The 15,662-nt window shown below is 49.1% G+C and overlaps 1 protein-coding gene across 1 annotated transcript in view; it reads left to right on the top strand.

The window, feature by feature from the left end:
- Positions 1-14,259, top strand: part of UBE2L3 (ubiquitin conjugating enzyme E2 L3) — a 46,310-nt gene extending 32,051 nt beyond the window's left edge. Inside the window, exons 3-4 of the mRNA XM_037823569.1 lie at positions 6,478-6,664; positions 13,403-14,259. Of these exons, the coding sequence (XP_037679497.1) occupies positions 6,478-6,664; positions 13,403-13,557 (342 nt within the window). The 3' untranslated portion in view covers positions 13,558-14,259. The remainder of the gene's footprint in view (positions 1-6,477; positions 6,665-13,402) is intronic.
- Positions 14,260-15,662: the final 1,403 nt, after the last annotated feature.

The raw sequence follows: 15,662 nt of genomic DNA, 5'->3' as shown, positions 1-15,662 counted from the left end.
CCAGCCTGGCCTTTCCAGTCAACAGTACCGCTGTCAGCTGGGCCACGCAAGCCGGGAGACCAGCCGAGAGGGCCCAGATGGTGCCGGGTGCTAGAGGGTTGCTGGAGGGTGAGGAGCAGGCGGTAGGGGCTGGAAGGCCGTGCCACACCCCACTTGCCACTCAGGAGCCACTGACCTCAGGCAAGTTCCTCGCCTCTGGCCCCATCCCCTCATCTCCAGCAGCAATATGCCTCCAAGGGTTGCTGGGAAAGGACATGAGTGGACATGGGTTGGCACAAAGCGTATAATCAGTGCTTGGTAAGCTTTGGTCTCTTCTGCTTTACACGCATCTAGAAGGCAGTGTGGAGAAGTTTGGATTCTTAGGGCAAGAAATAGGGTGTGTAAATGTTTTCTTTCTTTTCTTTCTTTGTTTTCTTTTTTTCTTGCTGTACTGCTTATAAAATGAGTGATAAAAACACCTTAAAACCAAGGTCACTTTCTTATACAAAGGGAAAGTAGATAAACAGTCTCTTGGAATTTAGACCTTGGTTGAATGAGAGGTTTTAAAAAGTACTTGGTTGGGTTAACCACCTGCAGCACCATCAGGAAGAAGTTAAATGTAAAGATCATGCACTAATTTAGAGCCTATAAAATTATAAGAGGAAATTAATTTTATATCTCAAAGAGATTCCTTGATACAACAATATTAGCCTAAGAGAGTGCAAGGCATCTCGATTAAGGAAGGACTGACTCAGAAAAACACGGCTCAGCATCATGTGGGAAGATTAAAATGCTGAAATCTTCAGTTAGTTTGATGGTAAAATGATGCTGAAGCTTGTTCTTGAGTTTGAGGCAAATTCCTGAAGGGTTGGATGTTTTTCCAACATCAAAACCATGTTTTTTCCTTAACATCCTTATAATTTCTAAGCTGCCTTCCCAAAGGACAAGTTTAGCTCTAGAATGTTGAAAATTCAGTAAGTGGAGCACTAGGCCTTTATCCAGTGGGTATCTCCTTGTGTTTAACCTTTTTATTGTGGTAAAGTATGCCTAACATGAAAATAATTGAAATCATTTTTCAGTGGACAATTCTGTGACATTAAGTACCTTGACAATGTTGTGTAACTGTCACTACTTCTCATTTCCAGAACATTCTCATCACCCAACCAGAAACTCATACCCACCAAACAATAACTCCCCATTCCTCCATCACCCTAGTATTCTGCTTTGTCTCTCTCAATTTTCTTATTCTGAGTATTCATATAGGAGCAATCAGGTAACTTGCCCTTTTGTGTCTGGCTTATTTCACTCAACATGATGTCTTCATGGTTCATCCATGCTGTCACATGTATCAGAACTTTGTTCCTTTTTATGGCTGAATGATACGCCCCTGTATGTGTGTCACATTTATTTATCTGTGTACCGGTTAATGGGGTTTGAGTTGCGTCTGTCGGTTGGAGGTTGTGTATAGTGCCGCTTTGAACCTCAGTGTACGAATATCTGCCTGAAGTGCCTGTTTTCATTTCTCTTGGTTCGACTGCTGGGTCATTTGGCAATTCTGTGTTCACTTTTCTGAGGAACTGCCAAACTGTTTTCCACAGCGGCTGCACGTTTTACATCCCCACCAACAATGTACCAGGGTTCGTATTTCTCCAAATCCTTGCCAGTGCTTATTTTCCATTTCTTAATACCCAACCACGTGGTTGTGAATAAGTATCTCGTGGTTTTGAATTGTTATGTCTCTTACAGCCAGTAAACTTGAGCATCTTTTCATAGGCTTATTGGCCACTTGTATCCCTTCTTTGGAGAACGTCCTCTGCTCATTTATTGTTTGTCTTTTTGTTGAGTTTTAGGAGTTCTTATATATATTCTAGATATTAAATCCTTGTCAGCTTGTATGATTTCTAAATATTTTCTCCCATTCTGCAGTAGGTTATCTTTTCACTTTCCTTCTAATGTCCTTTGATGCCAAATCTCTAATTTTGATAAAGTGAAATTATCCATTGTTTTGTTTGTTGCGTGGGCTTTTGGTGAGAAGTCTAGGAATCCATTGCTGAATACAAGGTCCTGAAGATGTTCCCCTATGTTTTCTTCCAGAATTTTTACAATTTTTAGTCCCTCTGTTTAGGTCTTTGATCCATTTTTGAGTCAGGTTCCGTATATGGTGTGAAATAGGGGTGCACGTTGTTCACCCTTGGCATGTGTATATCCGGTTTTTGCAGCACTGTTTGTTGAAGAGTCTCATTGGGTGGACTTGGCACCCTTGATAAAAATGAGTTGGCCATAGGTTTGACGGTTTATTTCTGAACTCCGAATTCTGTTCCATTGGTCTATATGTCTATCCTTATGCCAGTACCATACTGTTTTAATTACTGTAGCTTTGTGGTAAGTTTTGAAATCAGGAAGTATGAATGCTCCAACTTTGTTCTTTTTCAAGGTTTTATTGGCATCTCAGGGCCCCTTGGAATTTCATATAATTTGAGGGTCAGCTTTTCCATTTCTACAAAAAAGGCTGCTGCAATTTTTAACTTTTATTATGAAAGACTTTCAAACTTACAGGACAGTTACAGAATAACACAGACCTCATACAGAGAACTCTGGCTGTCCCTATTCCCCCATATGCTGAGATCCCCCAATTTGCCTTGTCTATCTACCTACCTGCCTATTTTTCAGTCTGTTTCCTGAACCCTTAAGTGTAGATTTTATACATCGTGCTCCTTGAACACTGAATCATGCCGTGTACATTTCCTAAGAACAAAGATACTCACTTAGTTAACCTAAGTGCAGTTATCAAGTTCAAGAAATTTAACACTGATATAAAGCTTTCAATTTAAATCCCAAGTTTTTCATTTATCCCAATAATGTCCTTTAAAGCCTTTTCTCCTTCTTCATTAGATCCTGTCCAGGATCACATATATGGCATTTATTTGTCATTGTCTTTTTAATTGCTTTTTTTTAAAAAATTGTGGAACTATATGCAATATAAACTTTCACATCTCAGCCCCTCGCAAGCACACCCTTCAGTGAGGTTAATCACAGTCACAGTATTGCAGTGCCCTCATCACTTTCCATTACTAGAACTTTCCTTCCCTCCAAACAGAAACCCGAAGCCCATGATGCATTAACTCCCCATTCCCCCATCCCCCACCCCTGGCAGCCCTACACTAATTTCTGTCCCTGTGAACTTGCATATTCTTCAGTGTTTTCTTTGCAGTTACAATAGAGCTTAAATTTAACATCCTAAATCTATAACCCTCATTTGCTTTGACGCCAACTTCACTTCAGTAGCCTGCACAAACTATGTTCCTCTACCCCTGCTCCCCCGAGCTTTACATAGTTCTTGTTGCAGTTTACACGTTTATACCTTATGAGTCCAAAACCACTGATTTATCATTATATTTTATGCCTTGGCCTTTTAGATCTTGTAGAAAGTAAAAAGTGGAGTTAAAACTAAAAATACAGTAGCACTGACATTTATATTTACCCTTGTCGTTACCCCCACTGGAGATCTTGATTTCTTCATGTGAGCTTGATCTGCTGTGTGTTGTCCTTTCCTTTCACCTGGAGAACGCTCTTTAAGCATCTCTCATAGGGCTGGTCAGCTTTTGTATATCTGGAAATGTCTTAATCTCACCCTCATTTTTGAAAGACAGTTTTGCTTGATTATAAAATTCTTGGTTGCCTTTTTTTTTTTTTTTTCCTGTCAGCAGTTTAATAAGCCATCCCACTGCTCTCTTGCCTCCATGGTTTCTGACGAGAAATTGGCACTTAATTTTATTGAGACTCCATTATATGTGACACTTTGCTTCTCTCTGGCAGGCTTTCAGAATTCTCTCTCTTGGGCATTGGACAGTTTGATTATAATCGGTATGGCTTGGGTCTATTTGGGTTTATCCTGTTTGGAGTCTCTTGAACATCTTGGATGTGTACATTTGTTTCTTTTGCTAAATTTGGGAAGTTTTCAGCCATTATTTCTTTGAATATTCTCTCTGCCCCTTTCCCCCTTTCTTCTCCTTCTGGGGCTCCCACAATTGTGTATTGGCTCTTGATGGTGTCCCACAGGTTCCTCAGGCTGTGTTCACTTTTCTTCATTCTTTCTTCTTTCTCCTTTTCAGACTGGATGACTTCAGTTGTCATATCTTCAGGTTCTCTGATTCTTTCTTCTGCCGGTTCCAATCTGCTGTTGAAGCCCTCTATGGTGATTTTTATGGTATTGTAGTGTCTTCAGCTATGTTTGGTTATTTTTCATACTTTCCGTCTCTCTATTGATACTCTCTTTGCCTTCTTCTATCATTTTCCTGATGTCTTTATTTCTTTGTCCATATTTTCTTTGAGCTCTTTGAGAATATTTAGGACTGTTTTTTAAAAGTCTTTGTCTGGTATGTCCCAGGTCTGGTTCTCCTCATTGATAGTTTCTACTGTCTTAATTTTCTCCTTTGCAATCTTGTTGAAACCTGGACATTCTGATATTTTAATGTGTTATCGCTGGAGTTTAAGGCTCAGAGGCACCTGTTCCTTCAGCTTGTATCCAGCTAGAGTTATCACATCACAAAACTTTCCTTGAATGCCAGGAGCTCTCAACAACCAAAGGAGGAGGACAAGAAAACACCTTTCCCAGTCTTTGCAGACTGACCCGGGGGCTTCTCTCCTGGGAGCTTATCTACCCAGCGAGCCCAGGGAATGGCTCCAGCCCAAGCCTGGGCACCCCCTGATCCCTTCTGAGCTGCTGCTTGTCTGGCTCACGTGGCCGTGGCCCTAGGAGTTCCCCTGGTTACGTGGGTACACGTGTCCCTCTTCCCTGGGAATCCGTTTCCTCATGGCCCCAGCCGCCGTCCCCTGCCCTCGGCATCCACAGCTGGCCTGCTCCCCACTTGTGTTCCGTGGGGGAACCCCATGAGCCGCTTCTACACGCAGGCCAACTTCTGGGGCTACGAGACCCTCTGGCCGCCACCGGACAGAACAGAACAGGCCAGGCCCCCGTGCTCCTGGCGTGTGCTCCCTGCGGCCGGGACCAGGGATCCACACTGAGATCACGCTGTTCCCAGCTGCCTCTTTCTTGATTTGTCTCTCGTCCTGTTTCTGCCATCCTTTCACTGTTTCCTGGTGCTTGGAGAGAGATGTTGCTGCCCATCTTTCTGTTTGTTGAAAGCTTCTGTTGGATACGGAGTGCTGGGGCTTCTTACTTGGCCATCCTGATTGGGGCGGGGCCTTTAGGGAATTTCTTTTATTTTTGTTACTGGGCTTTGAGCTCCTCACCAGCCACAAGTCGTGCAGGAAAGCTATGTTTTCCATTGCTGAAGCACTGTAAATGACAGTGATTTTTATTTAGCCAATAAAATTTTCATTCCCCCAACAGCAGCAGTAGTCTCTCAGCTTCCCCCACCAACTCCTTGGTAACTGTGGTTCTAGCTCTCCTAGAAACGTGGAGCGGCCTGGGGTGGCCCGACGGGACAAGGCCTGGGAAGGGTCTGCTCCCCCTTTCCCTCGAGACAGGGTTTGGGATGAAGATCATTTCCTCGTCTCTCACGGATGTTGCGGGTTCTCCTCGCGCATAGGCACACTCTGTCTTCATGAGCATCCTGAGATGGGGGTGCCGCCCCCTGAGCCTGGCCCCCGCCCACCCTTCCGGCACCTGCTCTCCTGCTGCCTCTGCCTGGGAGGCCTCTCCAGCCCCCCAGCCTTCCCTCATCTTCCCTGTCCTTCAAGGCCCTGCACCGGGCCGCCCTTCCCCAGGGAGGGGGTTGAGAGCTGGCACGTGCTCCCCTCACTCCGCACCAGAGGATCTCTGCACCCTGGGGAGAGGACGCCATTGAGGTGGGGCTCGTGGGAGCGGGCCTGAAGTGGAGCTGCCAGGAGGGTTCCTGGGCATTCCGGGAGGCCTGACCTTCTTTGAGATGGCGACATGGCAGGCCTGGAAGGACCCAGGAGAGCCGGAGTAGGGGGAAAAGGCTGCACGGGGTGGAGGGCCTCGTACTGCTCTGGAGATGGGGGTGGGTGTGGAGAAGCCAGAGGGGGGCTCTCCTTTTCCTCGAGGCGTGTCTCAGAGGTTCCTGGGGCTATCAGGTGTTGAGGCCCGCCCCCGGGGCTAGATCTGGGGTGGCCCTCGGGATGAGGGGGTGGGGCCTGGCTCTGGCCCTGCTCGGTGGTCAGCTGAGGACCATCTCAGCCCCCTGGGTCCAGCCGGGCACGGTTCTGGGCTGCTCTGCTCGCAGGAGTCCAAGCTTCCAGAATTTGGAGTCTGGGCCCACCTCTTTGGTGTGGTTCTTTACTGTCTCACATCTTGCAGAAAGGTAAAGAGCTTTAGTACCTCTGAGCCCAGGACTGCGATCTCAGGCTTGGGGGATGGATTGCCCTAGAAAATAAGATGGTTCCTGAGGTTGCCCTGCAGGTGACAGGTTACTCACCGCTTGAGATCAGTCAGTGTTAAGTGAAGAGACCATCCCCCACTTGGGTGCAGGTTTGTGAGCTGAGGTGTGTTTATTTTGAACCCTTCTCTTTCAGGACAACCCTCCATATGATAAGGGGGCCTTCAGAATCGAAATCAACTTTCCAGCAGAGTACCCATTCAAACCACCGAAGATCACATTTAAAACAAAGATCTACCACCCAAACATCGATGAAAAGGGGCAGGTCTGTCTCCCGGTAATTAGTGCTGAAAACTGGAAGCCAGCCACCAAAACCGACCAAGGTAAGACACACTGTGTGGCTTTCTTGATGGCGTCTTCTGGGACAGTGTGACAGTGTCCCATGCCTGGACATGGTCCTGCTGGAGTGGACACAGAGCTGCCACTGTCCTCTCCGTCCACGTGGGGAGAGCACGGCTCGGTGAAACTCTTGACCTGTTCAAGTGTCCGAGGAGGTCCTTTCTGTGCCCAGCCCTGGGGTGCTCAGAGCCCAGTGGGGACACACATAGACAAGTCCACAAAGGAGTGTGGGGCTGCCCAGAGGGCTGAGGGGAGCAGGGTTTAAGGTGGCCTCCCATAGCCGTTAGCACTTGAACTCACGCTTGAAGGAAGAAGGGAGTTTGGCAAGGGCCTTCCCGACGAAAAGGGCACTCGCAAAACCCTGTGGGCAGGCAGCAAAGTGCCCTGACTCGGGTTGGTGTTTGTGGTGAGAGAAGGGGGCGCAGGTCAGATGAGGCCTGAGCCCTGAGACGAGAGCACACCATTGGCTTAGCGGGCCTGGAACTCTAGAGTTGGCTGTGGGTGTGTGTGCCCAGGTGCTGGGGCATCTGCCTGAACGTCCACATGCTCATTTTTTCTGGGAAAGAGACTAGATTCAGGACTGTTGTTGGCCTCCTCTTGTCCCTTGGAAGTAATTAGACTTTGTTTTGGACAGTATCTAGTTTTTATTTCTTCATTCCAGAAGTTTCTTTTGAAGTCCTGAATTACCTGAGAGCAAAATAAGGTCTGCTTAGATCAAAGAGAGTGCTCAAGCTGGGGTTTGAGGGGGTACAGGTGGAATTTTTCAGTGACTGATAGCCGTTTTTTCAGTGGAAACCCTGGAAGTTGAAAGCCCTTCACGAGAAAAGTGGCACCTCGCTCATTTGAAATAATGACAGGGGAAGTCAGCATCCCTCGAGGAGCAGCGTCCATCGAGTCTGTGGTCGAGTGGTAGGAAAGGAGTGGCATTAACCTTCAGTCAGAACAGAAAGCTCTCCAGTGGACGGGCTGTGTAGAAACCAACGCCATAAAAGCCTCTCGAAGTTGTTCCTCGGTGCACGTGTCTGATTTTCTGTAGACATTGCTCTTTTGGAAGCATTTGTTCGCATGCCTCATCAGCTCCTTCCACAGCTACCCGGAGGCCTTGCCGAGTTCTGTATTTTAACCGCCATGAGCAGGGAGGGGCCGCCAAGGGGGACGAGGCCCTTGTCCGAGAAGGAAAGGAGAGGTGGAGTGAGGGCAGGGGGCTCGCAGGATGTGGAAGCAAGGAAGAGCCCTGGGCCAGCTCCTGGGCCCGTTGCTCCGGGAGGGGCTGGGTGAGGATGCTTCCTGTCTCAGTTTCAGATCGGGGTGCACAGCCAAAATGCTCTGCTCTTCCCCAAACGGCCAGATAACCTAGAGGAGGCTTCTTTTGCTTCCGTAAAATTTACTGGTCCACAATTCAGGCTCCCTAGGGTAAAAATTTTGGTATGGGTTCTGTTCTGCATTGCAGTGACAGACAGAATTGCTGTGTTCTGATTTGGGACAGTTTAGGATTTCTTTCTAGCAAATCGTGCTGTCCGTTTTTCCTGACACGGCCTGGCTCCCTTTCTCACACGCATCCAGAATGTTGTCCCCAGCTCGTCATGCCACGCTCCCGTGTTTCTTTCTCTCTTACCGTGGCTTGGAGCACTGTCAGTTTATTAGTTCTCTTTCTGTGGGGTGGCTGGGCTCAGCCGGGTAGTTTTAGTGCTGGTCTCTCCTGAGCTCTGGGCCAGGGCTGGGATATGCCAAGCGGGCCTCCCTTATGTCTGTGGCAGTTGGCATCTGCTTGGCACCTCGGGACACCTGGAGCTCTCTCACGCTTCATGAGTTTGGAGCGTTCCTCTCGCTTCGTAGCCTGGTGCCCTTGGTTCCAGGGCAGAGGCAGACACTTCCAGGCCTCGAACTGGTGCAGTGTCACCTCCCTGAACTCTGTTGGCCACACAAGTCCAGACTCAAGGATAAGGAAAATAGACATCCCCTCTTGCTGGGAGGAGTGGCAAGGTCACTGTGCAAGGGGTCTGCAGGAGGGGAGACCTGGCTGTGGAGGCAGGAGAGGTGGGCACTGATGCCGAGGCCCGTCCTGGCCCCTCTGGGCCATCCTGGGGCGGGCGGCTACCCCAGACATGCTGCTGCCTCTGCCACTCGGCACACTCTTCATCTGTTGGGCGCCTGGTTTTTCTGCCCCAGTTTCCAGGCTGCTGGTCTGCTACACACAAAGTCTGCCTTTTTAACTGCCTTGTCGTGCCTTTCGTTCATTTCATGGACACGTCAAGTACACCTGCACTCCCCACTGGCCCAATTTAGCACCCGCTCGCCGTCTTCCCAGCATTCCCATGGATGTCCCCACTCAGGTCCAGCCTGGCCGCCCTGTTCGAGGCGTGGCCTCCAGCCCGCTTCAGTCAGCCACAGGGGTGTCCTTTGGTTGGGCCGTAGACCAGCTTCCTTTCCAGTTGTAACCCCGTCAGAGTGTCATAGATGAGTGTTTCTGTTAGGTAGGTGCAGAGGATGGCAAATGTGAATTAAATGTTATTTAAAGCAGAAAATTAAGCATCAGGGAAATGTACATCAAACCACGTTGAGATGCCACATGGAGTCACACCCCCTGGGGTGGCTGCCCTTGAGAAGGCAGACAGGAAGCAGTGCAGTGAGGACGTGGGGAGACGGGCACCCTCTGACACTGCTGCTGGGAAGGTCAAATGGTGCCGCGGCTTTGGACAAGTCTGTGCCATTCCGCAGGCGGCTAAGCAGTGTTCATAGGATCCAGCAGCTCCACTCCCAGGTGGAGGGAAGTAAAAGCTTATCCCCACGCAAAAACTTGTACACGATGTTTACAGCAGCATTATTCACAATCACCAAAGGTGGACGCAGCGTTAGTGTCCATCAGCTGAGGAGTGGATAAATAAGCTGTGCTGTAGCCGTGTAGTGGAATATCATTCAACTCTGAGTGATTCGTGATTCATAGATGCATCATAACATGATTCATGCCGCAACCTCGTGCCAAGTAAAAGCAGCCAAGACACGAAAGGCCACATACTGTGTGATTACGTTTGTGTGAAATGTCTCCAAACAGCAAATCCATAGAGACAGAAGACGGGGTAGTGGACGGGTGAAATGAGAAGTGACCGCTAATGGATACAGGGTTTTGGGGTGGTGAAAATGTTCTGGAATTTGATAGTGCCGATGGCCACACATCTTTGTGAAAACAAGAAAACCAGCTAATATACTTGAAAAGTGTAAATGCTTTGTTATGTGAATTCCATCTCTATTCTGAAAAAGGAGTGAAGAAACATTATTAATTGAGCAAAAATATCATGAGAAGTCAAGAAACAGTTTAGGCAAAATTGAACCAAACAGAAAGGTGGCAGGAGTTTTCAGTAATAATACCAGAAGAAGAATGTAAAAACTAAATTTACCCAGCATTGTCAGGTTCTAGCTGAGATCTTGGCACTGGGGAAGGGCTTCATTGGTTGTCTGATGAAAATTGCCATGTAAAGTACAGTCAGTAACAAAGGCAGCGTATTTTGAATATGTATGTACCAAACAACCTAACAATCAAATATGTGAAAAACCAAACATTTTCGTAAACTGAATGTTCTAATACTTCATACACTATCATTTTGTAAGAAATCAAGTAGATGTAATTTAGAAAGAGAACTCGAGCAATATAATTAATAGGATTAATATGCATTGGAGTACCTTCCGTGGAAGACTGCTTTGGGCTGGCTGCATTCACATTTTATTTGTTCAGAGTGGTGCATCCTGTATCTTCCCAACACCATGAAAAAATGGAAAATTTACAGATATCGTTTATATCCTCTTTACAAAGAAATGGTCAGTGAGAATGAAAGTGAGGAAATTTTATAGGCTTCCTTCTCTAGTCATATTAAGGTGAGATTAGTTAACTTTTTAAAAAAATCATATTTTTTATTGTAGAATATAACATATATACATAAAAGTGACAACTTTCCAAGTGCAATTTAACAAGTAGAGAGCAAATTTCAGAAAATGTCATGAGTTACAGTGCCACAATTTCAGCCATTTCCTTATTGTGAAATCTAAACATACATGCAAAAAAAAGTAATAGCTTTCAAAGTATGATTTAACAGGTAGTTATATAGGAAATTTCCAAAAATGTCATGAGTTACAGCACCATAGTTTCAGTTATTTCCTTATTGTGAAATGTAACATATATACAAAAAGGTGATAGCTTTCAAATTACAAATTAACAGGTAGTTATAGAACAAATTTCAAAGAATGCTATGGGTTACAGTTCTACCATTTCAGTTATTTCCTTATAGCTATTCTAATATCCTAGCAACAAAGAAAAAAATTATATAGAGATACAGTATTCATAATCCTTTGTCAAATTCCATCTTGTCTGTTCTACCCCTTCCTCTAGTTTAGTTTAATCACTTTCCCGATCTTCAGGGATGTCCAGGCAGTGACCACCGTAACCTGTTCATGTTGAAAAGGGGTGTCGACATTGTGGGAAAAGGGGACACATCTGGTTGATGTTCTTGAAGAGGCTTTTGCATCCGAGTAGTTAAAATTTGATGTGTAATTTTTAAGCCCCTACATTTTGGACGAAAAAAAATACTTCAGAGGGCCCAGTTGGATCAAGGAAGAGATCAAGAAACCAGTGCTGGTGCGTGTGTGAAATAATAGTGAGTGTGCTATCCTAGCCATGAAACAGGACGGGATGGGGCCACAGTTGTGGTTTGAAAAGCCGGCATAGCTCTGGGTGTGCTACCTGGAGAAACAAGTTAAGCTCAGCTGAAGTTTATTGTAATTTAGCTGAGGAGGCAGAAATGAGGAATTGTTGAGATCCAGCCAAATAACTAAACGTAGGTTCTGAGACAGATAGACTTGCAACGCGAGTGTCTTTTGAAAAGCACGTCTTAATAATTAACAAATGGTTTTACTCTAAAACGTGAAGTTACCAACATGCTCACAGAGAGAAGCAGAGAACCTGCACGTCCGTAAGGGAGTTTCGGAAATGCTGAGGCGGCGGCTGAGTCCCCTGTTACAGAACCGTCTCTGATCCTGGAAAAAGGCCGAGGCCCCGTGTTTGTGCTGGGAGGCAGAGCTGCTCAGGGTCAGCAACAAAGAGCCGGACGGCGGCCTCTCCCGTCTGCACGTGGCGTCCAGGTGACACCCCTCCGGGAGCCGGGCGGCTCTCTAGAGAGGCTGTGACCCGTGTCCTCTGGCGAGAGCGTCCTTCCCAGGGCACTCCCTGCCCGGTGGTCACTTGATGGTTCCCTGACGCACGGCTGCTGCTTTTGGCAAATGGAAAGTGATTTCCCCTTTTGAGTTACTAGTAGAACATTTCCTTTCGTTCTAGTACTACTGATATTAAAAAGTGGGGCGCTTCAAAGAAACACAATGACTAAATAATAATTTACGCTATGTATGTAGATACATGGCAGACAACGTTACGTCCGCAGTTGAAGTCAGAGAAAAAGGAACAGAATACCTTTATCGCCGTTTATGCCCAGCTAGGCAAGAAAGGGTAAATCTAGAAATAAAGAGAGGTATTCCTCGAGCATCTGCCACCCCTGGAGCGACAGTGGGGTGCGTGGTGGAGGAGGGGACACACACGCACGCTCCTGCCCGTCACAGTCTACCCTCCTTGCTCAGCCAAGATCCCGGCAGCCATGCATGTGCCCCCCTCCATGGTTGCTGGGATGCCCCGCTGTCCCCGGTCTCACCTGGTGACATGGCTGGGTCACGCTGGGGGGCAGGTGGTCCTTGGAGCCTAGCCAGGAGAGTTTGTGCCTCCCCCTGGTGCTGTTGGTAGGTTGTGCCTTCTGCAAACGGCTGTGTGTGTGTGACTTGGCCGCCCTCAGCATTTAATCTGTTCCTCGTGTTGGTGGGTGAGAAGTGTGGGTCCCCCTGAAGGAAGCTGTGGTGTTGGCCGTCCCAGGGGAGAGATGCCTTCCTGCTGGGAACGTGGCAGCGGGAGGTGTGCTGGGTCCTGGTGGAGGGTCGGGGTGAGTGTGGAGAGGAGTGTGTGGGAAGATATGGGCAGTGGCCTGCACACACACACACACACACACTCACGTGCATGCTCTGCCTTCTCTCTGTCCCAGGGCTTGTCTTCCAGCACATCTGCGACGTTGCTGCACTTTGGGGGAGCCCCTGAGCCACCCCTGGGACCATCAGCCTCCCGAGGGCAGGCTGGGGATGGGGGGGTGGGGGGCAAGGTGAATCTCGGCTGGTTCAGAAGCTCCCAGGCCTCTGCCGGGTGGCCTTAGGTATCTGCCCGCTGCAGGCTGTCCACGCGCAGCCCTGGCCCTGGGTGCAGGGACACACACATCCAGCCCCCACTCTCGAGAAGCTCAGCAAGTGTTCATATACGCGCACGCACGTGTGTGTGTGTGTGTGTGTGTGTGGTTGGGGGGTGTCGGTTGCCTGGCCTGGTGACTCTGGGAGTGACGGGGCCAGGGCCTCCCCGGGGTGTCAGGTCAGGGAGGCTTCCTGGAGGAGGGAGCGTCACTTTGAACACTTCTCCTAAGGTCTTGGCTGCTTGTTGTCCATCCCACTCCTAATTTCCAAGATGAGCGGGGGTGAGTTCTGGGGGTTAAAACTTAGGGTGAAAGGCAGGCTGCTCTGTGCAAAAGCACAACTGTGACTAGTAACTAGTGCTAGTAACTGGTTTCCGTCTCCAGGATCGGCTGCCCCTTGTCCCCTGCCCCTCGTGAGCCTGCTCTAACCGCCTTGCCTTGTCCTTCTCTTGGCAGTCATCCAGTCCCTCATTGCTCTGGTGAACGACCCCCAGCCCGAGCACCCGCTCCGGGCTGACCTCGCCGAAGAATACTCTAAGGACCGTAAAAAATTCTGTAAGAACGCGGAAGAGTTCACAAAGAAATATGGGGAAAAGCGACCTGTGGACTAAAACCTGCCGCGACTGACTGCAGCCAGTGTGAGCAGAGACCCCAAGCCTTGCATCCAGACAGCCCGCAAAGCAGGACTCTGTGGAGAATTGACACGGGCCGCCTGGCGTTCCGTTCGTGGCAGTTACTAACTTTCTACAGTTTTCTTAATCAAACGTGGTCTAGGTACCTGTAAAGAAAGGATTAAAAATTTAAGATGTTCTAGTTCTGCTTTCTTTGTTTTAAAAATCACTGCTTCAGTCTACTTCGAAAGAATTGTGTTTCTTTTCTTGTCCAAATTGATCTAAAATCTTCAAGTTATTTAGCCTGTAAGGTTTAAAAAAGACAAAAGTTGTGTTTCCCCCATTCCCCACCCTTGCAATTCCCACTTTCTCGCATTCAGTTTATTTTTCACTTGCTCACTTCCCCAGATCTGGGTCCCATCTCTTCCACAAAGGAGAAGAGTCGGCTCTGGCATTCCTGGCATTTCTGATGGCCTCTCCTCTCCCGTGGTGCACTGCCCGGTGTGAGAGTTGGTTCAAAGTCTCCCGGCTCCAGTTGATAATCTCCTTTTTAAAAAATAACACAAGCAACAGCTCACCCCACCCTGCCTGCCCCCATCCCATCCCCACCAGGACATAACAAGGGAAGCCAAGTTCTTGTAAAAAAAAAACCTGGCTGATGTTACCACCATGCTGTCTGTCGATTAAACGGGCAAACCCCAACATCTGCGTGTGTCGTCGACTTCCAGCTTGGCGCCCAGCCTGCTCGGGAGCCCTGCAAGCCACAGGTCCCGGGGTGACCCGGGCGGGAAGGCCTGCCGCCGAGGACGCTGTCCACACGTGTGAGGAATCTCCGAGGCCAGAGGCTGCCACTCCTCTCGCCAGCGTTGTAGCTGCTAACAGTGGTCACTGCAGACAAAGCTCAAGCCGGAACAGCCATTCAAAATGCCAGGCTCATCTGCCACCGAGCTCCCGCTGGGGGTGCCGTGGAGCTCGCTGGCTCTCCAGCGCCTTGGTGTGGCAACCCCACCACGACCTCCCTCGGCACGCGTGACCCTCCGCGGTCAGGATTGGCAGGGCCCGGCCCGCGTGCAAGATCGCCTCCCCTCCCCTGCGGACTCGGCCTCTGTGGAAGTCGCCCTCCACTCGAGGCTCATTGAACCATATCCTTTAAATGGGTTTTATATTGTTTTGATTGCCTTTTTTTTTTTTTATGTAGAAATAAAAATTGACCTTCAAATTTATTGTCAGGTGACCGTGTGAGGATTTGAATGTTAATGTCTTTTCAAAAGCAGGTGGGCCTGTCCCTCAAAGAGTAGAGAACACGTTCCCTGGAGGCCCCGTGCTGTGGTGTCACCAGCTCTGCTCGGCCCTGGTGGCTCCCTCTTGACCAGCGGGGGGACAGTCCTGTGGAGAAGATGACTTAAAGAACTTTGCTTCTGTTTTCACTTTCGCGCCCTAACTGGAGACCTTTCTAGGGCTTTGCCGACTCGCAGGACAGCTTGGCTTTAACTGTGCCGGGTGAGGAGTGGTCCCGGAGCCGGGGTCTGCCGGGGCAGCTTCTGGAAACTTCGTGTGCCTGGGGATGGCTCGTGCGTCCGGGACGGCGTTTCACTCCCTCTCGATTTGTAATAAAATGCCAAGCCCTGTCAAAAAGCCGTCCCAGCAAACCACCATCGCTTCCCGCCACTTCTCTGGACCCAGAGACCCTGCCTCTCTCGGAAAGCGCCCCGCCTCTTCGTCTTTCCGCCGGCGTGGCCCTGCCTGCCTTCGCCACCTCACCCCTCTGCTCGCCACGCCGGCCCACCTGTGTGCAGCATCCTCTCAGGGACCCTCAGTGCGGGCTCTCGTCCCCCTCCAGGGTTCGCCCGCTCAGCAGAGGCCTGGCTCTCGGAGAGTCGCCGAGCCCCTCGGGCTCGGAGCACACGGCTGCTCCAAATCTAAAAGGCTGTGTCCTCTGGAGAAGGGGAGCTGCTGGGCGGCCGCCGCTGGCCCGTGCCCACTCAGGAATTCGCACCCGTCTGCTTCCTTGGAGTGTGCCCGGTCCCCGCCCTCCTCCCGGCCCCCCACGCCACCCCTCAGTGGAGAAGAGGCTTTCCAAGATGCCCGCGACCCCCATCTGCTGT

The sequence above is a fragment of the Choloepus didactylus genome (genome assembly GCF_015220235.1).
Source record: "Choloepus didactylus isolate mChoDid1 chromosome 23 unlocalized genomic scaffold, mChoDid1.pri SUPER_23_unloc1, whole genome shotgun sequence".
Classification (NCBI taxonomy): domain Eukaryota; kingdom Metazoa; phylum Chordata; class Mammalia; order Pilosa; family Megalonychidae; genus Choloepus; species Choloepus didactylus.
The sequence above is the reverse complement of the archived record's forward strand: the minus strand, read 5'-3'. Positions and strand labels throughout refer to the sequence as shown.